Here is a 14753-nt window from a genome sequence, read left to right on the forward strand (position 1 = left end):
GCAAGAACAAAATGCAAAAATTCTGCTATAGCTTGTTGACATTTAATGCAAATATATTGCTTTATATAATATGCGAATTGTTCAAAAGTGATAACAGCTTTAATCATGCTCCCAATAAAATATTTGCTAAATAAATTCTACAGTTTATTCCATAAATTTAAAAACATGTAGAAAACAATTATCACCCATAAATTAAATGATGTATTTGGTGCAGGGCTGGCAAGCCCCAAAGTTGGGGCTTAGCTTGGGACAGTTCTTGGCTTTGTCCAGGAAAGAAGCCAAAGGCATGACAATGGTAGGAACCTCTGCTGAAGCGGCAGTGTACAACAGCAGCAGAAGGTACTGTTTCTTGTGGAGCAGGGCTACTCCGTAGGCAGTGTGCCTAGAGTAGCCTGTATTGCTTTTTATATTTAGTAATTTTTAAGCAGAATTCTCAATCTCACATTTCTTAACCTTTCCTTCTGTTTTTTTCAGGATATTGAAAAGATTTTTAGTAACATTTCAGATATACATGAATTGACTGTGAAACTTTTAGGTTTGATTGAAGACACAGTTGAAATGACTGATGAAAGCAGTCCTCATCCCTTAGCTGGCAGCTGTTTTGAAGATTTGGCAGAAGTAAGTTTATAAAACTACTTTATATTCTCATTAAAGTCCTAAATGCTGTACTAAGAAATTTAGAGACAAGTCTTGGCAACATAGTGAGACCTCATTTCCATAAAAAAATAAAATAATTAGCCAGGCATGGTAGTGCCCATCTGTGGTCCCAGTGACTCAGGAGGCTGAGGTAGGAGGATTACTTGAGCCTGGTAGATCAAGCCCATGATGTGTCACTGAACTCCATCCTGGGCGACAGAGTGAGACCCTGTCTCCAAAAAAAAAAAATTTTTATGAAAATTAGAAGATACCACTGGCCATTATAAAAAGATATTTAAGATTTAACTGATAACAAAGTAAAATCACATTGCCTATATAGTGACACTTTATAGTGTATTTATGGCAATATTTATAGTAAAAGTTTATATACTAGAGTATTAATATTTGGATTTTTTTTTTAAGTGGTAAGTATGTTCAAGATGAAGGAAGATACATTTTATTGACCATAGCTCTTTACCTTCTGTGGATTTTAAACTTAAAGTTGGAAAGAAGGTTTATATTATTTTAATGTTTTCCAAAGTAAAAATCTTTTTGTTGTCTTTTAAATGACTATAAAAATAATGTAGCTCATTGTAAAAATATTCAGAAAAATAGAGAGATATATAAATTGGATGAAAGTCACTTTATTTTATGATACCCATAGATAACTTATCCTTATATTTTTCTGTGCATACATACAAATGTATGTGTGTTTGCAAAAATAGGATCCTACTATTTTATAACTTACTATTTTTACTCTGTGCATCATAAACACTGTCCATGTTAATGTATATACTTCAACACAATTTTTAAGTATAAATAATGTGATGTTATATGGAGACACCATAACATATTTTAACTATTATCCATAGGTTGTAGAGTTTTTTCTTTTCTTTCTTTTTTTTTTTTTTTTGTTATTGTAAACAACACTGCAACAAACATGCTTGCACTATGCCTTGATATTCCAAACCTTTTTTTTTTTTTTTTTTTTTTTATTGTATTTAGTTCTTTCAAAAAAGCTGTTTGGCCTTTGCTTTTTTTTTTTATCCCTTTTTTTTTTTTTTTTTTTTGAGACGGAGTCTCGCTCTGTCACCCAGGCTGGAGCGCAATGGCACAATCTTGTCTCACTGCAACCTCCGCCTTTCAAGCCATTCTTTTACCTCAGCCTCCTCAGTAGCTGGGATTACAGGCGCCTGACACCATGCCTGGCTAATTTTTTGTATTTTTGGTAGAGACAAGTGTTTCACTATGTTGGCCAGGCTGGCCTCGAACTCCTGAACTCATGATCCACCCGCCTCGGCCTCCCAAAGTGCTGGGATTACGGACGTGAGCCGCTGCGCCCAGCCATATGTTCTAATCATTTTTAAGGATATATTCCTGCAAGTGGAATTTTAGTGCTAAAGACTAGGTATAGTTTTAGAACTTTGAAACGTTTTGCCACATTCACTTCCAGATAAGTTCCAGAGTATGTAAGCTTCCTTCTTTCTTCACCCTTTCCCTTCGCTAACTCTGGGTATTACCTTATTCTTTCTCTTTTTAATTCTTTTTTTTGAAATTTGTTTTGTTTTCATATCTGGTTCTGCAGATATACCATTCATTTTTGCCAGTCTAATGAGAAAAGAAATCTTTCTTTCTTCTCCTTCTCTTCTCTTTTTTCTTTTCATTTCTTTCTTTTCTTTTGAGATAGGGTCTCACTCTGTTGCCCAAGCTGGAATATAGTGGCACAATCATAGCTCACTATAACCTCGAACTCTTGGGATCAAGTGATAATCTGTACCATATTAGTAGAAAATATATTCTTTTAAACCTAATGCTTTTTCTCTTTTTTTAAAAAATAGGAGCAAGCATTTGATCCTTATGAAACATTATCACAGGACATTCTTTCACCAGAGTTTAATGAACATTTCAATAAATTGATGGCCAGACCTGCAGTTGCTCTACACTTTCAGGTAAACTTAAATTGAAGGGTTTTTTTTGTTTTGTTTATAAAGCAAATCAATAAATATCTCACTATTTTATCCTTCAAATATTTGTAATTCTAGAATACTTTTAATCCTTCAAATCTTGTTCATTCTAAACCTATTTTAGTTTATCTTCTGTTTTCTCTCTGGAGTTCTATCTGTTCTTATTGTAGAAATCTTTTATAGTACAACATCACGAATACTGAATGACCAGAAGAATTTGGCACATACTAGATATGGGATGTAAAGATGAATCTGGCCGGGTGCGGTGGCTCGTGCCTGTAACCCCAGCATTTTGGGAGGCCGAGGCAAGTGGATCACTTGAGGTCAGGAGTTTTAGACCAGCCTGGCCAACATGGTGAAACCCTGTCTCGACTAAAATTGCAAAAGTTAGCTGGGCGTGGTGGCGGGCTCCTGTAATCCCAGCTACTCAGGAGGCTAAGGCAGGAGAATCACTTGAACCCGGAAGGCAGAGGTTGCAGTGAGCTGAGATCACGCCACTGCCCTCCAGTTTGGGTGGCATAGCGAGACTCCGTCTCAAAATAAAAAAAATAAAGATGAATCTGGAGTGTGATTTGAGGATTATGTTCCCTATAGGAGGAAGAATTGGAGAAATCTTAAAAAGTTGAGATAACCTCAACCTGCTATATACTCATACTGATTTTTCTATGAGGCTACTATTTAAAGGAGATAAATACGGTATTGAGGGAGAGTATGCAAGTTAGTTGGTTCAGGAATACAGTTAGATAAAATGAAAATATGTGGAGAGATACACACAATAAAATTTTATTTTTACTATCTCAACACTAACAACAAAAGTTATGTTGGCTAGGTGATACTTGACTAAATGTGTAAAACTTCTACATCTAAACCGACTTTTCCAGCCGGGCGTGGTGGCTCACGCCTGTAATCCCAGCACTTTGGGAGGCCGAGGCGAGGCGGGTGGATCACGAGGTCAGGAGATCGAGACCATCCTGGCTAACACGGTGAAACCCCGTCTCTGCTAAAAATGCAAAAAATTGGCTGGGCGCCTGTAGTCCCAGCTACTCGGGAGGCTGAGACAGGAGAATGGCATGAACCCAGGAGGCGGAACTTGCAGTGAGCCGAGATCACGCCACTGCACTCCAGCCTGGGCGATAAGCAAGACTCCATCTCAAAAAACAAAAACAAAAAAAGTTATGTTGGCATAGGTGATACTTGACTAAATGTATAAAACTTCTACATCTAAACTGACTTTTCCAGCCAGACGTGGTGGCTTGTGCCTGTAATCACAGCACTTTGGGAGGCTAAGGTCAGAGGATTGCTTGGACCCAGGTTTTTGAGACCAGCCTGGGCAACATAGGGAGACCTCGTCTCTACAAAATATAAAAACTTAGCCGAGCGTGGTGGCATGCACCTGTGGCATGCAAAGAGAATTGCTTGATCCTGGGAGGTCAAGTCTGCAGTGAGTCATGATCATGCCTCTGCACCCCAGCCTTGGGTGCAGAGTGTGACCTAGTCTCAAAAAAAATAAAAATTAAAAATAAACTGGCTTTTTTACCCCTTGACATTTGAATATGGTAAAATTTTTATTGTCCTAAAACAAGCAAGCAAACAAATGAACAAAACTTTCTTTAGTAGAATAAGTAACTAGAGTGAAGAAAGTTTTTTCATTTCCTCTCTCATTTTTTCTTTACAGCCAATTGTCTTTACATTATTTTTTACCATTCTTTATGAAAACACTACCATGTATGTTTTAATCAGGATATAAATTGCCTTTGACAAGTAACTTAATTGCCAAATCCAGTAGATATTTTTATTTCATACTTATGTCTGTAGTATTTGTTACTCCTCTTGTCTCTGGGTTCCTGTATACCTGAAGACTGGCCATGATGGCTCATGCCTGTAATCCCAGCACTTTGGGAGGCTGAGGTGGGTGGATCACCTGAGGTCAGGAGTTCAAGACCAGTCTGGTCAACATGGCGAAACCCTGTCTCTACTAAAAAATGCAAAAATTAGCTGGGTGTGGTGGCAGGCATCTGTAATTCCAGCTACTCAGGAGGCTGAGGCAGGAGGCTTGAATCTGGGAGGTGGAGGTTGCAGAGAGCCGAGATCATGCCACTACACTCCAGCCTAGGTATCAGAGCAAGACCCTGTACCCCCACCCAAAAAATATATATATATATACATATAGATAGATAGAGATACACACACACACACACACACAAGCCCAGTGTGGTGGTGCACACCTGTAGTTCCAGCTACTACAGAGGCTGAGGCAGGAGGATCACTTGGAGGCAGGAGAATCGCTTGAACCCAGGAGGTGGGGGTTGCAGTGAGCCAAGATTGCACCACTGCGCTCAGGCCTGGGCTACAGAGTGAGACTCTGTCTCAAAAAAAAAAAAAAGAAAGAAAGAGAAAGAAATACCTGAGACTGGGTAATTTATAAAGAAAAGAGATTTAATTGGCTCAGAGTTCCACAGGCTCTACAGGAAGCATGGCTGGGGAGGCCTCAGGAAATTTACAGTCATGACGGAAGGCAAAAGGGAAGCAGGCACGTCTTCACATGGCCAAAGCAGGAGGAAGGAGCAGGGAGGTGCCACACACTTCTAAACAACCAGATCTCCTGAGAACTCTATTACAAGAACAGCATTAAAGGAAGAAATCCGCCCCCATGATCCAGTCACCTTCCACTAGGCCCCACCTCCAACATTGGGGATTATAGTTGAACATGAGATTTCTACGGGGACACAAATTCAAACCATATCAGCTCCTATGATACTACATGTTCCCAATTTTCATCTTCTCTGATTTCTTCTTCTCAGTCTCTTAATTATAGCTATTATCCAACTTCTGTTATCATCCCCTGTTTTTCTGTTCTTCTGTACTCTCCTTGGGTGACTTCATCCATATCTATATACTGGTGACTTCTTATTTGTATTTCCAGACCATCACTTTCTTTTAAGCACTCTGTATATATGTGTATGTGTCTATACACTTTCATATAACCAGCTGCTTTGAATTGATGCACTTGGATACCCTAAACGCACTTCAAATATGACATGTTTAAAACTGAAGTTACCATCTTCTCCCTGCCTTCTTTACTGTAAATTCCCATTATTTATTATCTTCCACTTCTCTACTCTCAAAAATTTGTTATCATGGAATAAAAATTATGCTTAATTCTCAAAATTACTTCAAGAGAGGAATATTTTTAAAGTTAACTTATTTTCATATAAACCATAAAGTATGCATTAAATACACAGTCTATAAGAACTTTGGATACTCATTAAAAGCACTCACAACACATTCCTTGTTTCAGTCCTATTTTATTAGACATTTTTGCTGTGGAATTTGAATGTTAAAGGGCCCAATTATTAATAAAGCTGTCGCCCTAGATATTCAGTGAGATTGGAAGAGTTAGATGAAATCCTTTTTCAGGCCAAACCCACTTGTTTTAACTTTAAAAAAATTCCGTGTAAGATAAAATAACGCTTCCTTAATAAAACTAAAAACAAAAAGCATCTTTAGAAGCTGTGTAGCATACTTTATTTATCTAGAGACAGTGTCTCACTCTGTTGCCCGGGCTGGAGTACAGTGGCACAATCTCAGTGCATTGCAATCTCCACCTCCCGGGTTCAAGCAATTCTCCTGCCTTAGTCTCTCGAGTAGCTGAGAGTACAAGTATGGACCACCACGCCTGGCTAATTTTGGTATTTTTTGGTAGAGACAGAGTTGCACCATATTGGCTAGGCTGTTCTTTTGACCATGAGGCACCGTGCCTGGACTGTATAGCACACTTAAAAAAATAAGATTTGAAGTTAGAACTTAAGGCTTTGGGTCAATTAATAGTTTTTGTTTCTTTGTTTGTTTGAGACGGGATCTCGCTCTTTCACCCAGGCTGGAGTGCAGTGACATCATCTTGGCACACTGCAACCTCTGCCTCTTGGGTTTAGGCAGTCCTCCTGCCTCAGCTTCCTGAGTAGTTGGGACTACAGACGCATGCCACCACACCTGGTTAATTTTTGTATTTTTAGTAGAGACAGGGTTTCACCATGTTGGCCAGGCTGTACTCAAACTCTTAACATCAGGTAATCTGCCTGCCTCGGCCTCCCAAAGTGCTGGGATTACAGGTGTAAGCCATCATGCCCAGCCCCAATTAATAGTTGTATTACCTTGAGCAATTCACTTAATCTCTGAGACTCAGTTTGCTCATTAGTAAAATGGTGATCATAATGATATATATCTCTTACAGTTATTAGGAAATTAAAGGGTAATATATATAAAGCATAAGCATAATGTTTGATGTGTATTAAATACTCAAATGTAGCTCCTGTTATTGTCAGAGGACTCCTTACACTGTAAATACATGCTACAAAAATTTTATAATGCACTCTGTCAGCCATTGTAGTACAAATTAGCAAAACAGTTGATCTTGTAGACTAATTTTGAAGTTTCATATTGGTTTCATTTCAAGCACTATATATAAAATATCCAGAGTAATTCACTATATTAATTAGATTAATGCTGTCTTATTCAGGCTGCTCTAATAAAATATCATAAACTGGATGGCTTATAAACAATAGAAATTTATTTCTTACAGTTTGAGTTTGGAAAGTCCTATATCAAGAGGCTAACAGATATGGTGTCTAGTGAGGGTTTGCTCTTCTGGTTCATAGATGGTGCTTTTTTATTGTGTCCTCACATGGTGGATGGCACAAACAAGCTCCCTTAGGCCCCTTTTATAAGGGCACTAATCCTGTTCACAAGGGCTCTGCCCTCATATCCTAATCACCTCCTAAAGGCCCCACCTCTTAATACTGTTGCATTGGGGATTAGGTTTCAATATATGACTTTTGAGGGAACACAAACATGCAGATCATAACAAATGTCAAAATGAATTAATCTTTAAGAAAATTGGTGGCACTTTTTGTGTATCCTAGTAAGAAGTTTGGTTACTGGGTAATATGTCTGTTGAACAGATTATAATTTAACTTTAACAAAATGTGAAAATTATGGGAATATTTTTGAAGATTTTTTAAAAGCAACCTACCAGATTCTTTCTCACATTATATATTGGTGTGGTTGGTATTTTTCTTATGGCAAGAAATACCAGTAAGTCAACTATATAGACATTTAAAATTAACATGAGTTAAATCCATTATAAATTTTAGAAAACCATTTATTCTGCAGTAGTTTCCAAAACTGGGGTATACCTATCCCAAGCTATATACTAAGATTTTTCAGGATATGTAAAGGCACAGAGAGCTTTAAAGGAATCTATTTCTAGTCTTTGGAGACGTTGTTTATGTTTTTTGCATTGTCTTTTCCAAATTCTCTTACTTGTTAACTTTTGCTGTATGTATTTCCCATTATGCATTGATCCAAGATGTGAAAACCTTTAGGGCACCAAACAGGAAAAAAAAAAAAAAAAAAAAAGTATTACCTCTATGGGAGAGTTCACTGAGTACAAAGCAAAAGAGTTTGCAAAAGAAGGTTATAGGGGGATGCTAGTAAAAATTCTTGGTAGCCAAAATGTCATATCTATCTATGTTATGTCGTATCTATCTGCCTAAGAATTAAGACGTGATATGCTTATCACAAGGGTTTATATTAACCTTATTGTAAGTACTTTATCATCATTTAGGATAAAGAAGAGGAGAAACTTGTGAAGTTCTCATACCTTGATGTAATATGTTAGAAGCAGTTGTAGTTTCATCCAGAGGCTTCTAATCCTTGAGACCATGACATTAATATGTTCGTTTGAATTTAACAATAAAGTTTGACTTCTGACAAAGACTGGTGTTGCTGTTTATTTTGACAGTGAAGATCGGCTTTGTCAATTAAGTCGTATGACAGACATTTTTCATAAATGAGCTAAATCTGAAATTTTATTCAATTATTGTTTGGTGAAATACATATAGATCACATTTACAGTATACAGCATCCCCTGGCGGAGCTTGCAGTGAGCCGAGATCGCGCCACTGCACTCCAGCCTGGGCGACAAAGCGAGACTCCGTCTCAAAAAAAAAAAAAAAAAAAAAAATTCTGCAAGAGGGTACATAGCTTCTCAGAATTCCTTTAGGGTATATGGAAGCCAAAACATAAGCTGTAGAGGATTATTGTGAAAGGTATTTTAGCCATATAAAAGAAAACGAATGTATATATTTCTCTAATAACTTAAAGGAGGAAAGGAAGAAAAGAACAACTTGATATACAGCGCTTCAGTTTCAATATAGAACATGCATTCTGTTGTAGTTTTGATAAGTCTGTATCTCAAATTTTTAGTGGCCGTTTCTGTTAGGCACTGCTGTTGCATGTCCTTGATGTCAGAGACATACTGTGATATCTTTTTGCTTTGCAGTCTATTGCTGATGGCTTTAAAGAGGCAGTTCGTTATGTCCTTCCACGTCTTATGCTGGTGCCAGTGTATCACTGTTGGCACTATTTTGAGTTACTAAAGGTAAGATTTTATAACATAGAATCTCAAAGTACTTATCTAATAGAAAAGTTTACTTTTTAAAATTAATGTTGGAGACACACATTATCAGTCTTTTAGTTCTTATTTTATGTAATTAATAACTTTTATATATAACATTGCTCTAAATTTCTCTCTTGTTTATCTTATAAAAGAAATAACTTTTGAAGTTAATATTTTTTTCTGTGCAGTGTTGTATTCTTCCTCTCTTAGCTGGGACCCAAGTAACACATTAAAAATATATGTATAACTTTACAAAAAAAGATTCTCTGCTCTATTTTAATTAACTAGCCAGCCACTAGTCCTGGTCCCATTGGCTAAGAGGGTTTGGGAGGCTAGTGATTAATTGGTGGCAAAAGTAGCTGTGGTTTAGGATGAGTCAGGCCATTATAGTCAATGACCTGATCTGAAATGCAGACCTAGTAGCAGGGATTTTAAAAAAGCAATCATCCAGGTAAGGGAAAAGTTTTTTTTTTAATTATGTGGTCAAACCAGCATTTTTAAATGTTGGCAATGTTAGAGGGCAACTCTAAGACTAATGATAGGACTTCTAATAAGACATAAACTATATTTTTAAAAATTTAGGCATCCAAATATACATCTGGGGCTGCTTATATATTATTCATATGAAGCCTGCATATCTTTTGATGAGTTCTTTATGGATCCATTAGTATCCATGGAGACTTACACAATGAAGTTGCTCATCTATTTGTGGATAAAAGCTGGCTTCCTCCAGCATCAAATGCTGTGGGTAGTAGCACTCCATAAAAAAGAACATAAAAAAGAGATAAGTATTCATTAGAAGTAATCATATATATTCCTTGCCTAGATGCCTACAAGATATACATAGAATTATTCTGGCTTTTATTTTAATGTTACTACCGTGGATTAGATGGAAAAAGTTTTAACTATCTAAACCAACGATGTGGTATCCTAAAGGAGAGGTACAAAATAATCAAGCAGAAAGATACTTTGCTTCTAAAGAGCAGTAAAAAAGTTGGAAGCTGGACATGGTGGCACAAGCCTGTAGTCCCACCTACTTGGGAGGTTGAGATAAGAGGATCACATGAGGTCAGGAGTTCAAGGCCAGCCTGAGCAACATAGTAAGACTCTGTCAAAGAAAAAAAAAAAAAAAAAGTTGAGAAAGAACATTTTACTGAGCAAGATATGTAGGAATTACAGTTGAGAAGGGGCCATAATCTGAAAGTAGACAGAAGTTCTTAGATGTTAGCTAGAGTCAGTGAAAATCAGTAGCAGTGATGGAGATAAATGAATGGATTGTCACCAGAAAATCTCCATCTCTCATATGCTCACTTTGGTAATCACTCCTACCTTTAAAAGATCAAGGGAAATTGTATAAGGAATTAGAAATGGGAAAAGAAACACTCATTGATGAGTTCTCATGCTTGTCCAAAGGCAGCAGATATTCTTATTACTAGGTAGTAGTAATTTTGGGCTTCAAAGAATGAATAAAGAGAGCCAGGTGCGGTGGCTCATGCCTGTAATCCTAGCACTTTGGGAGTTCAAGGGGGAGCAAATCACTTGAGGCTAGGAGTTCGAGACCAGTCTGGCCAACATGGTGAAATCATGTTTTTAGTCTCTATTAAAAATACAAAAATTAGCCAGGCGTAGTGACACATGCCTGTAATCCCAGATACTCAGGAGGCTGAGGCAGGAGACAGCTTGGGCAACAGAGCGAGACTCCATCTCAAGAAAAAAAAAAAAAGAAAAGAAAAGAAAGAATGAATAAAGAGAAACTACCCATGTCTGATCAATGAAACTGTAACCCTTAGAATAAATATGGAGTATACTCAGTTTTAATTAAAGCACAGCAACAACAAGAACAAATGGAAATGTGGAATGGAAAGACAGGCCTTAGAAGAGATTAGAAATGGCAAAAGATTTGAATCACTTCACAAAACAGGATGTCCAAAATGGCAGTAAACGTGTATTCAAACTCATTAAAAGTCAAGGAAATGCAGTTAAAACCACAGGATACCATTACATACACACCAGATTACAGAAATTTGAAAGTCTGAAAATATCCATAAACAGCAGCATGAACTATTTGCATTCAGCTAGGAATGAAACTGTATAACCCACTTTGTAAAACTGCTTGGCATTACCTTTTAAATTAAAAAATATGCATACTGTGTGACTAGGCAGTTCCATCCTTGAGTATATACTCTAAAGAAACAAAATGCATGCACATGTATACCAAGAGAAATGTACAAGAAAGTCTATACCAGGTGTCAGTAATAGCAAACCCTGTTTGCCAACCAGAAAAGGGTAAATAAATTGTGGTTCATTCAGGTAATGAAAGAAAATTACACTAGAACAACACACATCAATGACGCTTACAAACAAACTTTGAGAGATAATATTTCATTGGTGTGTTATACCATATTTATTTATCCATTCATCTGTTGATAGACCATTGAATTTTCTTTTTTTCTTTTTTTTTTTTTTTGAGATGGAGTCTTGCTCTGTCGCCAGGCTGGAGTGCAGTGGTGCGATCTCAGCTCACTGCAACCTCTGCCCCCGGGTTCAAGCAATTCTCCTGCCTCAGCCTCATGAGTAGCTGGGACTACAGGTGCACGTCGCCACGCCCGGCTAATTTTTGTATTTTTAGTAGAGACGGGGTTTCACCATGTTGACCAGGATAGACTCGATCTCGTGACCTGGTGATCTGCCCATCTCAGCCTCCAAAATGCTGGGATTACAGGCATGAGCCACTGCGCCTGGCCGACTGTTGGATTTTTTTTTTACCTTTTGGTTACTATAAATAATGCGTCTGTGAATGTGGGTGTACAAATATGCCTTTGAGACCTTGTTTTGAATTCTTTTATGTGTATACCTGGGAGTGGAATGGGTGGATCATATGGTAATTTTATCTTTAATTTTTTGAGGAACTACCATACTGTTTTCCATGGTAACTGCACCATTTTACATTCCTACCAACCGTGCACAAGGTTCTGATTTCTCCACATCTTTACCAAACCTTGTTAATTTCTTTATTTCTTTCTTTCTTTGAGATGGAGTTCCACTCTTGTCACCCAGGCTGGAGTGCAATGGCATGATCTTGGCTCACTGCAACCTCCGCCTCCCAGGTTCAAGCGATTCTCCTCCCTCAGCCTCCCGAGTAGCTGGGATTATAGGCGCCCGCCACTACGCCCAGCTAATTTTTTGTATTTTTAGTAGAGACAGGATTTCACTATGTTGGCCAGGCTGGTCTCGAACTCCTGACCTCAGGCAATCCACCTGCTTCGTCCTCCCCAAGTGCTGGGATTACAGGCATAAGCCACCATGCCTGGCCTGTTTTTTTGTTTGTTTGTTTTTTAATAGTAGTCATCCTAATGGATACGAGGTGGTATCTCATTGTGGTTTTGATTTTAATTTTCTTAATGACTAGTGATCTTGAGTATCTTTTATGTGCTTCTTAACTATTTGTATATCATCTATTTTATTGTGGTGTTTTTGGAACAGGGTCTTGCTCTGTTACCCAGGCTGGAGTGCAGTGATACAGTCATGGCTTACTGCAGCCTTGACCTCCTGGGCTCAAACGACCCTAGTACAGTGAATTAGAGATAAATTGATAATTTATTGGAATTTCCCTTTTCTATGGGCACACATGTCCATAGTAGATGTAGCATTTGGTAGGAGTTTCAACAAAAGCAGGGTAAATATTTCAGTGAAGTCTCATACATATAATTAAGAAAAAACTTACATGAAATATAAAATCTTGGACAGGATACACTTATAGACAACTAGGGATAATGATGAGTATCAGGTAGCAAGGAATATATTCTTCAGCTAGGTTCATAAGATATTACCCATTAAAGCCAGGCACAGCAGGTCACGCTTGTGATCCTAGCACTTTAGGAGGCCAAGGAAGGTGGATTGCTGGAGCTCAGGAATTTGAGACCAGCCTAGGTAACATGGCCAAACCCCATCTCTACAAAAAATTAGCTGGGTGTGGTGGCGCATGCCTGTAGTCCAAGCTACTAGGGGGTCGGAGGGTTAAAGCAGGAGGATCGCTTGAACCTGGGACATTGAAGCTGCAGTAAGCCAAGATCCTGCCACTGCATTCCAGCCTAGTTGACAAAGTGAAACTTTGTCTCAAAGAAAAAGGAAAGATATTACCCATTAATAAACAATCACTTTTATTTTTAATTTTAAGCATTCATAGCAAGGGTATCTTTTCTGTTTGACCTCTTTTCCAAAGTACACTCATTTCATTTTATTTCTTAAACTCAGTAGTTATCCAGTTTGTTTTCAACATAGAAAGAATCCATTTCAACTCAGTGGTCATCAGATTTAGACACAGACCAGTGTTTTGCGTAGCTGTGTCTGGTGTCATTGTAGAGCGATAGGGTGTTAGTGTAGCAAAAAAGCAGAGACTTTGGGGTCAGAGCTCCTGGGTTTGGATACAAACTCTCTTATTTATGTTGGGCAAATTACTTAATTTCTCTGTGCCTCATTTCCTTCATCTGTAACATACTATAATAGTACCTTGTCTTACAGAGTTGTAATTAAAAGTTAAATAAGCTAATACATAAAAGAGGGTGCCCAGAGTAGAGCTCAAAAAACATTCATTATTGGTCTAAATACTTAACAAAATCATACAGTAGTCATTTATTCCAGTTACTACTGACAACCACCTAGTGGGTACCTACCACGTGCAGGTAAACTAAAAAGGAATAAAACATGTCCCTAGGCATTAAGGTGTTCACAATTTAGTGAAGAAAATAGATGTCAAACAAATAATTACAATATTATAAGAGCCTAATAGAAGTAGTACTATGAGATCAATAAAGCAGGAGTTACTAGCTCTGCTTAGGAAAGTCAGAAAAAAAAACCATATTAATTTTTCCTTTGTTTAGTAAAGTAAAAAAAAAAAAAAAAAAAAATTGGTTTTGGGTATATAGGGATTCGTCCTACTGAGAGAGAGCAAAGAGTGTGTGCATGTGTGGGTATGTATGTGTGTGTGTGTCCTTATTTATTTGGGGGAGTCGTGAAAGACAAATGCTGAGGAACTCTGCAGAGTAAAAGAGACAATAGAAACATGACAATTTAGTGCATCATGGACCAGTTCCTGTTTTGGGGGAAAATATTACCTTAAAGGATGTTATTAGAACAATTGGCAAAATTGGAATATACACTATAGATGAGATTACAGATTAATCAGTGTTAAATTTCCTGAAGTTGATCACTATACCGTGATTCTGTAAAAGAAAATCCTTGTTGTAAGATGAACTATTAGAAACATTAAAGGAGTAAAGGAGAGGGATACTAGTTGAGAGTAATTTGTGATACATTTGACGTTTCTTTATATTTCAAAAACTACTGCAAAACCATTCAGCGATAGTCCCCCTTCCTGTGCAAGGAACTGAATGGATAGTATCACAAACTACTGAAAAAACAGTCTGCACACACTGGCACACAGAATGATGAAGCATGTGACAGAATGTTAAAAATTGGTGATTCAGAGTATTACAGGAGTTATTTGTGTTACTTTTACTACAACTTTTCTATAAATTTGGTATTTCAAAAGAAAAAATTTAAGAGGGAAAAGGCATAATCAGAAGGCATCTTCAAGAGGAAGCATTTCAACTGTGTCCTAGCAGCTAAATTCACCAGGTGGATGAGGAGGTTAGAGACTGATATGTAGAAAGCTAACAGGGGCATGAAAGTGCATT

General features: G+C 37.5%; 1 protein-coding gene across 4 annotated transcripts in view; it reads left to right on the plus strand.

Moving 5' to 3' along the window:
* SOS2 (SOS Ras/Rho guanine nucleotide exchange factor 2) overlaps positions 1-14753 on the plus strand; it is a 113346-nt gene that overhangs the window by 50878 nt on the left and 47715 nt on the right. For all 4 annotated transcript variants that reach the window (XM_003901771.5, XM_031668129.1, XM_031668130.1 and 1 more), the window contains 3 exons: positions 475-618; positions 2475-2585; positions 8941-9039. In XM_003901771.5, the coding sequence (XP_003901820.3) occupies positions 475-618; positions 2475-2585; positions 8941-9039 (354 nt within the window). The remainder of the gene's footprint in view (positions 1-474; positions 619-2474; positions 2586-8940; positions 9040-14753) is intronic.

The sequence above is a fragment of the Papio anubis genome, chromosome 7 (genome assembly GCF_008728515.1).
Source record: "Papio anubis isolate 15944 chromosome 7, Panubis1.0, whole genome shotgun sequence".
NCBI classification, from domain to species: domain Eukaryota; kingdom Metazoa; phylum Chordata; class Mammalia; order Primates; family Cercopithecidae; genus Papio; species Papio anubis.